General features: G+C 43.0%; 2 protein-coding genes across 4 annotated transcripts in view; both read right to left on the minus strand.

Moving 5' to 3' along the window:
* The window catches only part of stt3b (STT3 oligosaccharyltransferase complex catalytic subunit B), a 61,776-nt gene extending 58,893 nt beyond the window's left edge, over positions 1 to 2,883 (minus strand). Inside the window, exon 1 of the mRNA XM_020102484.2 lies at positions 2,312 to 2,883. Coding sequence (XP_019958043.1) covers positions 2,312 to 2,571 — 260 coding nt within the window. The 5' untranslated portion in view covers positions 2,572 to 2,883. The remainder of the gene's footprint in view (positions 1 to 2,311) is intronic.
* An 11,276-nt stretch (positions 2,884 to 14,159) lies between these two features.
* The window catches only part of LOC109639132 (TGF-beta receptor type-2-like), a 28,618-nt gene continuing 25,018 nt past the window's right edge, over positions 14,160 to 17,759 (minus strand). For all 3 annotated transcript variants that reach the window (XM_069516824.1, XM_069516823.1, XM_069516822.1), the window contains 2 exons: positions 15,924 to 16,048; positions 14,160 to 15,261 (listed from right to left, as the gene is read on the minus strand). In XM_069516824.1, the coding sequence (XP_069372925.1) occupies positions 15,082 to 15,261; positions 15,924 to 16,048 (305 nt within the window). In that variant the 3' untranslated portion in view covers positions 14,160 to 15,081. The remainder of the gene's footprint in view (positions 15,262 to 15,923; positions 16,049 to 17,759) is intronic.

Consider the following 17,759-nt stretch of genomic DNA (forward strand, 5'->3'; position numbering starts at 1 on the left):
TATTCTTGGCAGAAACCATCCACTGACTCTTTGCCTGCAGAAGACTGAGCATTAATATGGAGTTGGTTTAAGACAGTGAAATGCATATGACACAATTTTGGAATTTATTTTTGTCCATGAAAGAAACACACTTGTCTGCCAACTAAAGCCTGCCTGGTTTTAAAACAATTACATATTAGGAAATTGAAATGAGCATGGCTAGATAGCTGGAACATCTTATCAAGGACTCGCTTACACTATCAGTACAGTTTGTGGTGTTTGCATATTGCAGAATAAGCTTGTTATTTGGGTGCTTGTAAATCAAATCTCTTCAAATTGCCAGCTTGTTTAATGTAATGGTTAACTGTAGATAATTTGGAGCTCTGTGCAGAGGAAAATCACTAACAGCATCCAAGCGTTCGGATGACAACGGCACTAATCATGCGTGCCTGGGAGTGACGACCACTTCTAATCAGCCACCGATTGTGCCTGCAGACGTAATAAAACGCGTTGCGGCACAATCATAGAAAAACTTGCTTTTTGAGAGATAAAGGCTCATTTCTTGGAGTCAACAGAATATATCAAAACAGAGAACACGTATTAGAATAATGGCATATTTAACATTCAGGGCAAAAACAGCACTCTCTGGAGTCAGGTTTATGTGTTAATCTGGCACTGGTGCTGACATACACACCGAAGAATGCCCGAGAGTGTTAACTATTGCAAAATAATGTAGGCCAATGGTTCTCAGTGAGCTGATCAGGATTACACGCAGGGTCAGAGGATGGCTACAGGGAGAGGGTGATTGTTGCAAGATGGGTTTTTTCTCATTAAAAAAAGAAGCACTTGGTGACTGAATTTCACCATGTTGCACATTTAAGCCTGCAACAGAAGGCTCCATTCAAGCATGGCTTTGTTTTCAGGGTCCAAGAGAAAAATGTTGGAGAACAACAGATGCAGACCACTCATCGCTGTGAGGGCTTTTTTTATATCAAAGAATGCCTTTGCTTTCATTTCTGGACATATTTCCGAAGAGCTAAGCAGTCCTTGCTCTGTAACTGTGGAAACTGATGCCACTTTATAGCTTTCACCGAGGCAAAACATCTCCTAACGTGACTGTGAAGCGTGGCAAAATACCATAGGTAAGACGCTGCATGTACCAAGTGTGTGGCCACCACGGATAATAATCGGATAAAGTAGGGCTTGTAAAGAAAGAGCACAATTCCTAACAAGCGTGTGACACGTGGAACTGCTCATTATCTGTGCTAAGGTTAGACCCTGATGCAAATTTCAGCCTTGGAGCGAGATCAAGTTCCCCTGAACCATGCGGAAGCGGTAAACCTCTCCTAACCCCGAGGTTTGGCCCTCGGCTATACAACGCAATCAAGTTATCAACATAATTGAAAAAGGTGAATGTCACCCTGAGAAAGACTGAGCACCTGCCCTTGAAGATTAATACAGGAATGCATCAGCCATGCTGTGCGGTTGCACGCGGCGGAAGGATGCATGTGCATGAGACCTGCAGGGAGTGACAGTGCCTTCATTTGACAGAACACACACTCATGGAGCCCATGTGACTACAAAGCGGAATAATCCTGCATTGTAACGACAGACACACCAGACCGGATCGGTTGGCTTCCGGGTTACAAACAGCCTGCTGGTGGGAGGAGCACCGGCTGTTTGGTGCAAAAAAACTGGTTTGGTGCACTTATCTCAGAAACACATCAATGAAAATGGATCCAAACAGGGACAAATAATCATGGCATCAAAAACACTCTCGAAACCACATTGAATTCACTTTCCAATGAATCGAAACTCGCCCGGCCTGCTTGTTCACACACGTTTTTTTTTTTTCCCCAGCATCTAAAGGGAAAAGTTGTGTCCGCAAATAAAAGGCGCATCACGTCTGTATTGTTTAAACTTGAATGGAGGCTACACCGGAGCACACTAGCTAGCTGCGTGATTAAAAAAAAAATGTCAGGGTCCACCCCGGCACAGAGAACACGTCAGGCCGGCGACCCCCCCATGTTCACACGGATTGTCCCGATGAGAGCCCGTCCTTGTTCATTGTGGAGAAACTGTTCCGCATGAGGAGCGAACATACGGTTTACCAGAACATGCGTGTACGATCGAAACAGAACCGACTTCTACATACTAAGATAAAACAGTGGATTTTATTATAAACTGGGTTTAATTTTAATCTAATCAACAAAAAAAAAAGAAAGAAAAACCGACACCGCCCGGGGGCCACTCAGACCTGGATCTCTATGAGCGGCTGTTACCGGGAGGAGGGGTAACCCACCCCGGCCCTGGCGGACGTTAGCTAGCTTACCATGGGTCAAACTCGTGGATGATGCTCTCGAACCGGATCACGGCGAAAAGTCGGGAGCTGAATCCCGCCAGGCAGGCCAGGAAGAGAATGCTGAAGGAGAGCAGGGACTGCCACCCCGCCGGCTGTGTCAGTCCGCCGGACAGGCCTCCCTTGCCCGCTGCTCCACCCGCGGCTACGGCTCGGCTGTTCCCGTGCAGCGAGCCCCCGGCGTTGGCGGACGCTTTGTGTTTTCCGTCGCTGGCTGCGTGGTGCTCCGCCATTTCTGCGCGCGGTGACGGGTTTTTTTTTTTTTTTTTTTTGCTCGAGCGTCTCTCCTGCTGCTGCCACGCTCCCGGTCCGTGCTGCCGTAAACTCCCCCGACGTCGATCCCGCTCTCCTCCGGTATCCGACCTACCGAGGCCCGCTGGTCATATATAACCGAGAGTGCGGGTTTGAATTCAGTGTCGTTCCACCGAGAGATCGCCGTTACGTCCCGTCACGCACGCTCATGCGCCACATCGAGCCCGCAACAGTCAATCTGCTTCACGACTGAACCGGCGGAAAGGGGGCGGGACTTCTGGGGTTGGGCGACGCGTCAGGAAGCGGTCTCGGCCACTCACGCGCCGACAGGTACGCGAAGGCGGGACTTTGCGTCTCCGAGCCAATCGGAATCGCGTACCCACTCGAAAGACAGACTAGCCCACCAATCGAAACAAACCAAGTGTTTGCGGCTGTTCCTGGTTGCAATTAGAAACCTCCCCCTGTTGTGTGTGAAGTGGAGTCATGCTCGCTAGTTATTGCTCAACTTAAAGTTGTCTGTCGAGCAGAATTAGTGATTCTTCAGAGAGATTAACAAAGACGAGGTCATGTTCGAAGATTCAAAGCAAGAGGTGGTAGCCAGAAGCTACAGGAGGCTCTGTGAAGACAGATATGCAGAGGCCGAGAGAGCACGATGCACTGTAAATACAGAAAAACACATGCAAATTGAGAATACACATGCAAATTAAACCAGCAACTTCATCAATTTGACAACACGTGCTCTGCAAAGAGTCACAACACATGCAAATACAGAAACGTGCTGCAAAAAAGTCACAACACGACCAAACTCACGACAAAACATCTACTTCAGTTTGATGAGAAGTGCTGCAAAAACTTGAAACATGCACATACAGAAATGCACTGCAAAAAGTCACAACATGAGCAAATACAGAAAAATTCTCATCAATTTGACGACACTAAGCTGCAAAAAGTCAAAATGTACACAAATACAAAAACGTGCTGCAAATAGTAACAAAATTATGACGGAAATGTTTGCAGAGGCCCTGAAGAAGTGATGAACCTGTCTGTAGTTAAATTCCTTGTGTAGTTATTGAAGTCTGCTACTTGTCAGTGGTGATGGAACCTCACAAATCATTGAAATACAACAGTTTGCAGTGTGTTGCTGTATTTGCATGTGTTGGTACTTTTTGCAGCGCAATGTGTCTTCAAATTTATTTTGTATTTGAATGTGTATTGCGCTCCCTTATATATGTTATCTGGGAGTGCAATATTTTCTGTTGCCCTTGGTAGTTCTGGACTGGGTGGTGGAGTGGTAATAAAGATTGATGTGTTTCATCATTATTATGTCCCCCAGCAAAAACAAGAGCACAGCATTCATCATCCGCTTAAACTTGGGATGTACTTTTCACAACTCACCCCCTCTTTCCAGAACCTTGAAAGCCAGTGTCAGAATAAGACACCTTTTTCTTTTTCGCACATTTATAAAGAATCTTCAACGTTTTTTCTTGTTTTTGATTGATCACATGCATTCATTTTGCGCTTGCACTTTTTCATAGAACCCAGAGACAGTGGCAGGGAGTGTTATTGATTTATCTGAGATGTGATTCAGTCCCTAAGGAAGAAGAAAAATAGTCCAGCATTTCTCTTCTGTACTGCATCATATAGGGAAACAAATTTATCCTGAAGTCACTGTCTCTGCTCGCATTTGTTGCACATAATGCTGCTTTATGTAAATCGTACCTGCTGCTCTGAGGTAACCCCTGGAGCCTGTTTCTGCACAAACAGCATTATAGTTCAATCACTGACCTCCAAGACATCATTATAAATTCAATGAGGAATTTACAGTTTGATTTCAACACCTACTGCATTGTGCAATTTCTCAGACATGTATAAACAGATGCTGGATGCTTGGGCAAAAGCTGCTTATGTTTAACAAAGTGTACTTTTTTCTGTTTGCAATATAAAGCCAGTTGTTGATTATATCCACTATGAGGACACTTTCACAGCCTCACTCTGCTTCAACAGTGTTTACAGCTTCCCTGTCAGCCATAGGATTGTGATTTAGAGGAAGGAATATAAGTGAAATATTCATGTAGAGGAATTGGACAGAAGTTTGAGGCATCTTATAGCCCAGCTCTGGATCGGGGCTATCTTCTGAGGAGACGAGGAGGAAGATAAGAGGGAGAAGAGAATACAGCATTTGAGAGACGGGGAGATGGAAGGCAGATAATAAAGAAGAGTAAAAGGATGATTATGAAAATTGATGGGGGTCATCATGGAGAGAAGATGGAGTGGCAGAAGTGGATAAGACTTCTGAGTTCATGAAGAGATCAGAGACCAAAGCCCCGACAGGCAGCATTGCAGGAATGTGTTGAAAGCTCATTGCCAAAAAAATAATTTGTGCACAACCTCACAGAACGCACCCACATGAGCCCATGATACTGATGGTTGCATTTTTATGCACGCACAAGTACACAAATTTAAGTATTCGCACACGCACATGTGCACCCAACTCCTTAATCATTCATCAAGGCCTACCGATGCTATGATGAACATGCCACTGCTTCACCTTTTCCCCTGGACCTCCAATTCTTTAATGGATGACCTTTAAGACAAATAGAAATACAGACTGTAAGATTACTTCAATTGCATCTATTGTCAAAAGGCCAAGCACAGATAAAAGCCAGCCAAAATGCAGTTGCCAGGCAGGGCAGCTTTGCTCTTCTTCCATCTCTAGGGGCAGACTTGAATGTTTTTATTTGCTTTGTCTTTCTTTTTGACTTTTTTTTCTTCTCCAAAGGACATTTAAGACTTAGTTTACACTTGGCAATCTTGGATGTGTGCACTTCTTTCCTTTGCCAAAGGCCAGTCATGCAAAAAATAGCTTCAAATGCCTGACATGAGGCCCTCTTTGCACCTTTCTCTCTGTCATTGGCTCTCTGCTTTGAGTGCATGTACAAGAGAGCCAGAAAGTGAGAGGTGTCATAACTGGTCAGGAAAATGATTATCATTATGCCCATTTTTTTTGCACTTTTTGCATCAATTGATATCTGAAATATGGTGCAGCCTGCAAAGCCTCAGAGCTAAAAACAGCTACGGTATCATCTCGCTGCAGAACGGACTGGATTCGGCAATTTGCCACATGATGTGTAATAATCTCAAATCTCTCAATCAATTGTGCACAGCGTTATATAAGCATATGGGACAAAGCAGAGAATCCTCCATGAATATGCTGTCTCTGATGAAAGTGACGTTGCCGCATACTTTTAAAAGAAACATCCAATCCAATACAGATGGAATGTGAGGTGCACAGTAGGAAGGCATCTGATGTTGTGTATTGTGTTTTTTTATGGCAGAGACATCGTGCAGTGCGAGGGATGTCTGGGGAGCCGGCACATCGTGTTCTCAGAGTCCTGACATTGTTGCAGCACACTTCCGCATCACAATCGAAACTGGGATTTTTCACAAATGAGAATTTTAGGCCTACATATCATCCATACCCACTGATTCCTATTGACAGTCAGTGGTATGCAGGCTTGGCTTCTTTCCCCACAATGCAATGAGAGGAAGGCAGAAAAGCACAGTAGATTGATTGCCAATCCATCTCTGGGACAACGCACAGTGTCAAATACATTTGCACACCTATGTTGAGTCTTTGATTCATCAGCTCTCTGTCTTCCTAACTACACACAGAAAAGGAAAATTGAGACATTGATTTACTTGGCATTGCTCTTCACCTATTGCATAATGCATCATCTTCCTGCACAGCACAATAGACAGGAAATTCATACATCTATGTGTTATGTCCCTGAACATTTAGGGGGTGAGGGGAGTAACAAAATGATGTAATTCAAAATGAAAAGAAAAAGAGAGATGTGGAAAACTGATATGCGGACAAATCGAGAATTTATTAACGCTTCCTGTTGCAAAGCAAAATCAATGTGGCTTCACGTGGAATTCAACTTCGACCTGTGAAATTCACTCCACGTTCAAACCGAAAATAATGACAACAGGAAGTGGGCTTCACAGAGGAGGAAGATTGATCTAAAATGGAAACAAAGGGAACAGAATAGATCAGTTCAGGCCAAAAAAAACCAATTAATGTCTTCCTCTTTGTCAGGAGTCATAATCACGTACTGACTGCAGGTCTTTGTGCACACATACAGTTCCTTTGGCTGCAACAGGCCCACTGGCACCACTGAAACGCTCCTCCAGGTCTAAAAGGGTGAGATAAGTCAGGAATGTGGATCCAGGTGGTGGTTCCAGTTTTTATATACCATGCATGGGCAGGGTGCAACCTGGAGAAAACGAAAGAGAGACACACAAGACAGCACTACAGCTGTAACACTTATATATATCCTTTAACAAATGAGAAGAGAACAGGTTCGCTCATTGTGAGAGGAGCGAGATTTACAGGCTCCACAGAGTCTGGCTGTGTGTGACCCAGGCTAACAGGATGATGAGCTGGAGTCGGGGGGATCACCGATGCATACATCACATCACAGCGCCACAATCATTCACAGAAATGAGAGCACTTAAACCATTCAGCATCCCGACAAGGTGAGAAGTCCAACTGTTATGAACCTTTTATTTACCTGAAGCCAGCAGAGAGTTAGAGAGCCTGGTTTTACTCCGTTCAGCATCATGATAATTGGCTCAGGGTCAAGTTTCTCATCTCGTTAAAAAGAAGTCATTATTTGATTGTGAAAAGCGAGGAAGAGGTTTCTATGACAACAGTCTTAATGATACGTCGAAGGATGAAACTAATAACATAAATGCACAAGTAAAGGACCTGAGCTGTTTTGTTTTTGATGACGTGGAGGCCTCTCGTCTCAGGGGTTACTGTGCTGCCTCATCAGTGACACACCATTACACTGAGCATGGTTCATTTCTCCAGCAGTCAATGGGGCACAGAGAGACAGTTAAATCCACTAGATGTGAACATGACCCCCTCAGTCCCAGGCTATGCATTTAGATGATATTCTACAACCAAACAACATCTCCATCTCGACTTTGATGGAAGGTGTGCTGGCGTGGGATTGGCTTCGAGGTTCATTTTAAACGATAGGCCTGTCAATCTTGAGCCTCTGCGATTATCCATATCACATTGCTTAGCTTTTAATAAGCACCACGGAGCAGACAAGCCCAGACTCCTGCTTTAAAGAAAAAGCGACTTGTTGTGATAAAATATGAAATAGTGCGATAAGCTGCAGTATTTTGTAACAATGTGGTGTGATCTATCATCCTGGAGATCACAGGGCTTTTGCTCAATTCACAAGGAGGCTGCTTCTGCCTCAGGACGCTCTTGCATTCATCTGTCATTTTCCAAAGCGTATGAAAAGTTATTTCTCTCTAAAATAATGCGAGCTACCGACACTATAACTGCTTTGATTGATTCAGATTCAGATTCAGAAAACTTTATTATGGGCAATTCATTTTACAATCCGTCCCATTCATCGACGATATCTATTCCTTATAAATTGCTTTTGTCTACCACGACTGGGAACAAAGCAATCAATGCAATAATGGCGTCAATGAAAGCTCTGAATTTTGACAGCTTAAATAAAAAGCAAATATGTTTTTGATGAAAGTCGGATCTGTATTTCTTTATTTAAGTCGGAATCACATTTTTCAATAATAGCACAGTTGCCGAATCTATCGTTTTTCATTGCATTTTTCAATCACAGTAATTACACCATGAGAATGCAATTGAATAAAAACTTTTTCAATCAATAAATTAATCACAACTTATTTGTATAATACTGCCAACAATAGTTGTATATATGAGTAGACACATTGTGAATCTAAAATATCCATGATGAGCTGCCACCACGATCTACGATCCACGATGTGGCCGCAGCCGCGATGCTGGCGATGAAGTTAAACACACAAATAAAGAAGCACAACCTTTAGTTTATCCTCTTTTTTTCTGAGAACATCTTCTAAAATGTATCAGCAGAGAAAGACGCGCTGTAAACTTTCACCACATTCATCAACATTGATTCTGACCCGTCGACACGGCTTCAAGTGCCTGAGGTAATTCTTCAAATCCTATTGGCACGCTGCATGAAAACTTTATAAGAAAGTTATGATTGATAGAGCGAGTGAACAGGGAGCGATGGAGGGGGGAATAAGGAGGAGTGAGGCACTAACCTGAGCTCAACAGAGATATCAACTGTAGATATCTACCTCTTCAGAATTACAGCTGCATTGTACACATTTCTCTGGCTTTGGTTGCAGCCCCTGTGTGATGTCTTTAGAGGTGGGCTTGCCGTTCACATGTGAGAAAATCAGTGTGAAGAACCCAGTTGAACTCGTCTGACATGATCACCAGGGGGGGGGAGGCTCGGAATATATGGCTCACGTGTTGGAAATTGAAGCATGCCTCGCTATTTCCCAGCTGCCTCGGCTTGACAAATGACCCTGTCTTTACTTTCCTGAGTGGCCTGGCCTGTTTCTGTTCGGGAGACAACAGATTTATGTGACGTGGCTTTAATCACAGCTGAAACCCCCATGGCAGCAAAATGATTTTATACATCATGTGACACAAAACTCACAAAGCGTGTCTGTGCAATTCCTTCAAATTTCCTCCAGAGATCAATGTATGTGTGAAGACTCCTGTGTAAGAATTGAGCTATTTTTTCACACCCTCGCACATGAGGTTATGTTTCCATCTGCGTTTGTTTGTTAGTGAGCAGGATTACGCAAAAACTAGAGGACGTATTATCACGAAACTTAGACTATCAGTCAGGGAAGTAGTGGTTAAATTATGGTGCAGATCTGATTCAGGGGTGGATCCAGGAGGTTTTTTCTCACTTCCTTTAACACATGAAATAGGACATGTATACAATGATTATATCCATGAACTGGATGATTATACTGATTTTCCTCATTCAAATAAATCTTTACTCAGTTACTGAACGGTAACAAATATTCCCTGAGGTTCAACTATATCACAGACTGGACATTTTGCCTGTGTTTGGTGTGTTTGTATAATATTTCTGTTTACATTGTATTTGTATCTGAACTCAATGTGGTGATAAAGTGCTTTGCTTTTTGTTTGTATGATCTTACATGTAAGGAACGATTTTATGGATGCTGTTAACTTTTCTTCTTATTCGATCCCCAAATTGATGAGCATGAAATGCATGAAATTAGAGGCTGCTCTGGTGTATTTTCTGAACAAGCAGCAATCGGAGAAGGCCGTTCAATATCAAAGTGGCCCCTCCGTCAGGACTATGCATCTCTGTGCTTAGCCTGTGTCCAATCGATTCTCCTCCTGGTCGCCCTCGATCGGTCATCTGACCGAACACGATTCACACCTCCCAAATAAAGTTAAACTTAGCTGACCTCTCCAGTGAATAAGCAAGAGATGTGGAGGGGGGGGGAGAGGAGCCGCAGGATGAGTGGAGAAGGTGAGGAAAGGACAGAAGCAGGGAGGAGGAGGGAGAGAGAGCCAAATGTCTGTAGGCTTTTCAATGATGGGCATCACATAACTCATCACCATGATCCAATGCATTTAAAAATACATTCTTAAACACACTAACAATACAATGAGGGTGTGTTGAGGCCATCAACACAATAATATCTATGTCAAAGAAGGATTCCAACTGTTGTTTACAACATTCAAGATGTTTTTCCAGACAAAGAACGGGCTTAAAGAGGTAAAACAAACCTTTTGATCTTTTAAATTATTTCAGAATAAATAATTATCTTAAGTAAAAGTGACAAATATATATATATATATATATATATATGACATTATTAAACATGGGGAATTAAGAAATCCTGGCTCAACAGCAGCAGTCTTTGTTGCTTGGTTGCATCTTTTGTTATGCAAGTAGTGCAGTGAACGTTGACAGTGCAGACAAGCAGGCAAAAGCAGATTTGCGATGTGGAATATTTAGATATGAGTTGAAAAGCACGATGACCTGACTGTTGGTTCAACAGCCATTTTTACTGCATCGCCTGCCGGACAGTAACAAGGAGAACAGTCTGCGTGCCGGGTGGCTTCAGTCCTTGATGATGCTGTGTGACTTTCACAGGTAAAGCTGTATGAAAGTTGTCCTTCACAACCTGGAGTCTGGTGCCAGTGACGTACCACCTCTCTTTGGTGATCTGGAGCTGTATGAAGAGAGATAGTGACCAAGAGAGGACCTTGGCGATACTGACACTGACTCCTCATCACTGTGTGGACAGATGTCCACCCCACTGTTGTCTTCTATTGTCCCAAGATCATCTGTACTATTTTTGATGCTGAGAAAGAGCTTTGTGTCCTCATCTTCCCTATGTTGACTGTCTCACTGTTGTTTGTGAACAGGAGTGCGCTGAGGACACAACCCTGAGAAATGCCCACGTTGAGGATGATGGAGGAGGCTGCAGATTCACCTGGGGCCTCTCCCTCAGGAAGTTTAATAATCCAGCTGCAGATGGAAGTTTCCACTCTGACATCAACAGGAACGTCAGGGATATGTCTTATTTATTTGTTCTCACTTCTTTGAGGAAATGCGTAATTTAATAATGAGTTGACTGCAAAGTGCCGACAGGTTTTAACTGTGATGCAGTAGATTATTATTGTCACAGCAGGACCGTGGCTGTCTCTTATGGAACATTAACTGGAACAGGACAGCAATCAGCAAATTATTACTAAATAGACACATTAATATGGAGCATGGATTAAAGGATATACTGAGGCGAATTAGTCCCGAATCATCATCACACCCCACAAGCAACTAGAGGATGATTGATGCAGGAAATTAAGTGGACTGGCATCGTCCTTGTCGGCTCCAATGATCAAATCATCCCAGCTTTTGTTGAAGGGGAAATTGCGATATAAGTGTCGAGCGCTGGTCTTGTTAAATGTGAGCAAACAAGAATGTCAATGTATCCTCCAAGACTAACGCTGTCAGATCTAACATAGCCCACTTCCATCTCTGACACAGCTGTGTTTGATGGGCTGCTTTTTCCTTTTCTATCGAGCTGCTTTCTAGCCGAGACACAACAGTTCGCTCAGGCGAAAGGAAATTAAAGAAATATCGGAACTATCATGTTTTGTGCTGTGAGACAGAAACGTCTGAGAGGACAGCGGGAGTAATGGCTCCTAATACACCAGTGGTCTCATCTGTCCATCGCTGGGCCTGGACTGCCTGCTGCTCGTGTCCTAACAGGCCCATCATCCTCTGGACAACTGCTGCACGCGACTGTGACTCTTTCTACAGTAACGTGACTCCTGCTGCTGCTGCCAGCAACAGTGCTGCTTTGTGATACGTCAAGTGAACATCTAAATCAAATGGGTATTTGGAATGAGGAAAAAAGACGGGATCTACAAACGCCAGGGCCGGTGGTGGTGGTGGGGGGGAATGGCCTCTGACGTTTCCTAGACCCGTAGAGCTAGGAGAGGAGGGGATATCGCAGCGAGCAGTAATTCGTCTTCCTTGTCATCTTTTTACTGGAGCTTAAAATATTGTTTATAGCCCTCGCCAACCAACGCAGCGCTCGGCAGCTTTGATTGATGTACGAAGCGTCGCCATGGCAACCAGCGTGCGGGGCGCAATGAGTGACTTTGGCATGGGGAGTATCTCCTTCTGGATTACCGAGACCACCTGGGGGTACGCGTGCGAGCGCTTGCCTCAAATGTCTGCTGGTGCCCCCTCAGAAGGAGGGAGTGGGTTGGAAAGTACCAGGATCGAGGAGCTGATAATGGGCTTTAACCAGTTCTAATGGAGGCCGGAACACACGTGGCTGTGAGCTTACACCTTCTGATGCACGGTGACAGCCGACGGAGGGAAAGTGCTGCGGAAAGAAGGAAGAGAGAGAAGCAACATGAGGAGGGAGGGAGGAAGAATTAGATGGAGGGAGTTATGCTTGCCAACAGCAGCTGTTTGAATGCAATCAGGTTCCACCAGGGGAGAAAATGACCCCAGTGTTTTGGTGATTGGTTGGTGCCACCGAGTCTTGGAAAAAGGAAAAACCCGTCACATCTCAGGCCGAGCGCCTTTGTTTCCTCTGCACCGCTTCCATTTCTTTCACCCTCAGACAATATATGTAATCTCGGTGCAAATTGCACCTTAGCAGTGAAACCTACATGGCTGCAAATGGTACAAATGGTGGCTTTGTTTGTATTATCAGTATAACCAGTGTGCCCTCTACTGGTCAAAATATAAAATGCAGAGCAGTGGGCACATCCAGGGCAATGTGTGTTGCTGGGAATTAATTTAATACATGTGCAAGAGCTTCCCTGTTCCCTTAATTAAACAAAATAACATATAATAAATCTGTTCTATTCATTATTATTCACTATTCTGTAATAATCAATTTGTAATGCAAAAATTATAAATAATTTATTGACAGTATTTTATCTCCCACGGCAGTGTCTGATTCATCTGCAGAGCAACCCACACTAACAGTGCCCGTGGCATAGTTTATGTAAATAGAGCATGTAAAGCGTAGGAAGGGCAATGGATATCTCCTTGTGAGATGACAACCCAGCACCGTGGAGCTGATAAATCACTTTCCTATTGTTCCCAAGTGCATCTCTTTAACCGTTTGTATATCTTCGGTGTTGCTGCCTCACGACGGCAGCAGGTTTATGTGTTTAGAATTAAGCGGAGACAAATCTGACGTGATAAAAATGAGTGTTAGTTGCAAAAGAGTTAAATCATACATATCACACACACATACTGACACGACCACTTACACATACATACCACCGGATTGTCTTCCTGGGGATTCTCATGCTGTGGGAACAGATTTAGAGTTGAGTCTGAGCAGACGTTTTTCGTTGCAAGGAGGAGTTGTTTTAACAGCAGAGATAAGAGAGTCATGAATAAAAGCCTGCAAGACACAGACAGACACACACACAGACAGACAGACACAGACAGACACAGACAGACTGATGAATTGACAGCAGAATATTCTGAACATGCACCTTTCTTATCAACAACCACATTCACTCATTCATACAGCTCCACTATAATGTTCTTTTTTTTGCACAGTATCTTGCACAATAGATGGAAAATGTAATTGTGAACATGTATATGTGTTGTAAGTAAAGTATGTAAGCATTCACAAGCTGATATGATTTAAGTTTGTGTCACAGTGTGCAGGGACTGAAGCACGGACTCCCTGTTCCAAGCCTGACAGCAGCTGATGGACCAGCACAGTCGTGTCACATCAACCTTGTCAACCTTTAGTGACAAATTGAATTACATACTCTTAAGCTCAATGTATACATATTATAATTATAAGTATTTTCAGTACATACAATATGTAAGTGTCCGATTTATCACATTAAAGGTTCAATCTGTAGGATTTAGTGGCATCTAGTGGTGAAGTTGCATATTGCAACCAACTGAATAGCACTTGTCTCCACTCCTGTAGGAGAATATAGTGGTAATGTAAAAATAAAGGTTGTGTAGTCAAACATCATGTTGAAACAGTTGGAGCAGAGCTGAAATCACTTTGTTTTGGTCTGTGAAGCTCAGACTTTCTATCAAAGTGTAGAATGAAAAGCTGTAACCACTCATCTCATGTATCTTTACTGGGGGAGAAATCAAAAGGGACAATGAAAACAGCAAATGGACACTCCGAGTACCTTAAACATTTTTAATGATGACTTTACAGTTCTATAGAAATATTATTTTATTTTTTTCCTGAAAACAAAACCAGAGTTCCCTTCTCTGTTGAAAAATATCTTTAAACAAGTTCAGCGTTATTTTATAGGCCGCAAGCAGTTTAAAATCCTTTATACTGTACATACTGTATCCCTGTCCCTTATTGTCTCTCTCTCTCACACACACACACACACACACACACACACACACACACACACACACACACACACACACACACACACACACACACACACACACACACACACACACACACACACACTTCACTGTCATTGAGATTTGATTTCCCTGTAGAAAACTCTCTTGAATGGGTTTTTTATACCTTTGCTTTGGGGGGATTTCCATCATTATCTGTCTGAAGCCACCAAACCAATAAATCCAATATTTATCATTAGTGTTATTAACCGGTCTTTATATTTTTGTATTTTTCCCTTTTACCCTCTAAATACAAAGAATCCCTTTAATTCCTACACCTGAAATGTATTTTCAAAACAAGAACAACACTGAATACATATATATATATATTTATATATATATATATATATATCATTTGGTGTGCATAGATATTGATAAAGTGCAAATAGTATTTGGTTAAAAAAGCTTAATAATGTGATTTCCCTGTTTGTTTATGACCCAGTCTCTGAAGCACGAAGAAGAAAACAAATAAAGTCTGTGGTGTTTGTGTTGGTCCTGATGAATATACTGCAGTAATCCTATCTGTGGTTACAGTTCACTTTCCTCTCGACGATGTTCCGGTTTGCTGCTCCGACACTGATCTCTAATGAACCCACGGCAAAGCGTCCACTTGGGGATCTCTCTCTCTCTCCCAGCTGCTTGGCTGTAATTCCTCACCCCTCCTGGCGGGGGTGTTTCTGCTGCACTCTACTTCTCATCCACAACAAAGATTTCCTCAGGGATCTTCTCCTCCGAGTCGGAACGGTCCGACAGCTTGTCCAGGTACTCCATTTCGTCGAAGCGCTCGGCCACGCACTGGGCTGTCAGACGGGCCTCTGGGTCGTGGTCCCAGCAGTCCTCGATGGAGGCGCACACGATCTGGATGCCCTGCAGGGGGAGCAGTGGAGCACAGGTATGATCAGTCAGGGACCCTGACACAGTCTGCGGCTGAATCACTGAGCGTTCATGTGAGTTTATAAATCTCTGTCTGTTGACCAGTATGTTTGCCATTTATGAAAAAAATAAATATGATGCAACAGAATAATAGATTTTTAATTTAACAGCTGGCCTGTTCTTGACTTTATGATTAAATCACTTTGAATATTTAATTTCTGCATTGTTTGAATAGGAAACATTATTCAGTAGAGAGAGTTTCTCAATGCAGAAATTCCACAAAAAAAAAAAAATTTGCTGATTAGGAAATATGAGCTGCACTGATAATAATTTATTAACGATATTAATGCTAGTTATATGGGTTTGCATTATATGGTGCATTTTGTTGGTTATCTAATTGCTGTCTGTTGCTTATGTATTCTTAGCTCATCAGCTAATGTGCGCTTATAGTTGCTACTAAAGCTGACAAATGATAAAAAGCATTAGTACATAATTAGGTTGCGATGAAAACCACATATTTTCATAATCAAACTCAAAAACTAAAAGAGCGTTGAGATCGTCAGTAGTCGCTTCATCCCACAGGAGATCATTAAGTTAAAACATGGAGCCGGTTTCTGTTGTAGACTGCATGTCCAGTAGGTGCTGGGGCCTCTTACCGGGTGGTTGATCCAGCTGTTGGGGATCTCAGGTCGTCCTCTGTCACGGAGAACGCTGTCCTTCATGCTCTCCACACACGGGTGCTCCCTCAGGTTGCCGAAGGGCGGCTCGTACTCTTTCACCTCTGCACGTCAGCACAAGACACAGGTTCAAAAAACATCATCAAAATGTTACGCTTCAGTAATGCACTTCAGAGCAGACTCGCATGTACAGGACTGATGCAGCTCTCTTGAATAGAGCAGCTGGATCAGATGGCAGCGGCCCACATCGCACGCAGCCACAACACCTGTCAAAGGAGCCACTGTTCGCTGGAAATTAAAAGCTGCAGGTTGCAAACTGTAAAAAGCAGCACAGACAACTCCACTGATAGAAGGGCCGAGAGATTTGCTGAGGAGAAACACTTTTTCACCACTTTTTCTTTTTTTTTTACCGTCAGCATTAATACGCTTTAAGTACCTCACCATCGCAGCTCTGGCGTTGTGTCCGCTCGCATGCACAACAAAACGCAGAGTGCTTCTCAAAGGCAAATTAGCAGTCAGGTTTACTCGGGGGCAAGATTTCAGAGCACCGAAGAGGAGGATGCAGTTTGCAAACCTCGGGTCAAGAGTTTGCAAAGAAAATGTACTCTTACATAATATATCCTTGAATAAATAAACAACAAATACTACTCTGTTTCACTTTGAAGTGCGGAGGGCCTGCGTGAGGAAGGGGAGCCGCTGAGATGAGAAAAGCCTGACGATGTACGTGACTATAGAAGAAGTATAGAGGTAAATAATTAGCTGGTTTTCAATAATTAGGAATAGGAGTGAATAGTTTGTTTGTGAGCAAGAGTACGCAAAAAAGTACTCAAAGGACTTCTAAGAAACTTGATAGAAGGATGGGACATGAACCGAGAAGGAACCCATTACATTTTGGTTCTATTAATTTTTTCAAACCTAAATAAACCTAAAGCTGGACCTGCATCTTTTACACTCTTGTTTATTTGAACAGTTCACCGACAAGAAAGTGTAATTATTAAATCAGGAACTAAACAAACACACATAAACTAACAAAAAGTAAAAGTAGATTTGTTCTGCATTTTGCTCTACATATGAAAATCTGTCCCTGAGAGTTTAGAGAACTGGAACAAAGCAGCGACTGCTGGGGTCAGCGAGTTGTGGAGGAATCAGCTCAGTCACGAGGTAAACATGTCGCTGTAACGTATATATGTCAAAGTTAAGGAATGAAAAATCTACAACTGCTGCTGAATGTCTGGAATGCTGGAACAGACAATCCACTTCTAAGTAAACTGTTTGTAGGATGAACCAGTGGATGGTTACAAAGAGGCTCACAGGAAGTTATGAAGCCTGCAGACAGGAAATGGAGACTTCTGGGACACAGACTAATACAACAGAGGGCTTTTCTCAGAAGTTGAAACTTATTTTGTGAGCAAAATTCCTCTGGTTCAAGGGGGAAAACATCTTAAACAAAGCCCCACCCAGCCATTGGTCAACATTTAAGGAGAAAGAAAAAGGAGACAGATGTTTGTCTTTGTTTTGACAGGTCTGAGCGAGTGTTTAACCATATTCTGGACTTTATAAACCATCAGGCAAACATGTTTACGTGTTCATCCCCAAACAATGGGCCCAGAATATTTGAATCATACTAGTGAGCTCTCTGCCGTGTAAACAATTGTGTGTATTCTAGGATGGAGGGACCAGACAATCCCGCTCGAAAAGGAGCGGTGGTTTTTCCGGGGCGAACCTTAAATTAAACTGGGCAAAAAGCTATTGAAAAACACAACACAGGGTCAGAGAGGAATGCTGTGGTCTGCAAAAGTCACACGCTGCATATTG

Source organism: Paralichthys olivaceus, chromosome 20, assembly GCF_024713975.1.
Source record: "Paralichthys olivaceus isolate ysfri-2021 chromosome 20, ASM2471397v2, whole genome shotgun sequence".
NCBI lineage: Eukaryota > Metazoa > Chordata > Actinopteri > Pleuronectiformes > Paralichthyidae > Paralichthys > Paralichthys olivaceus.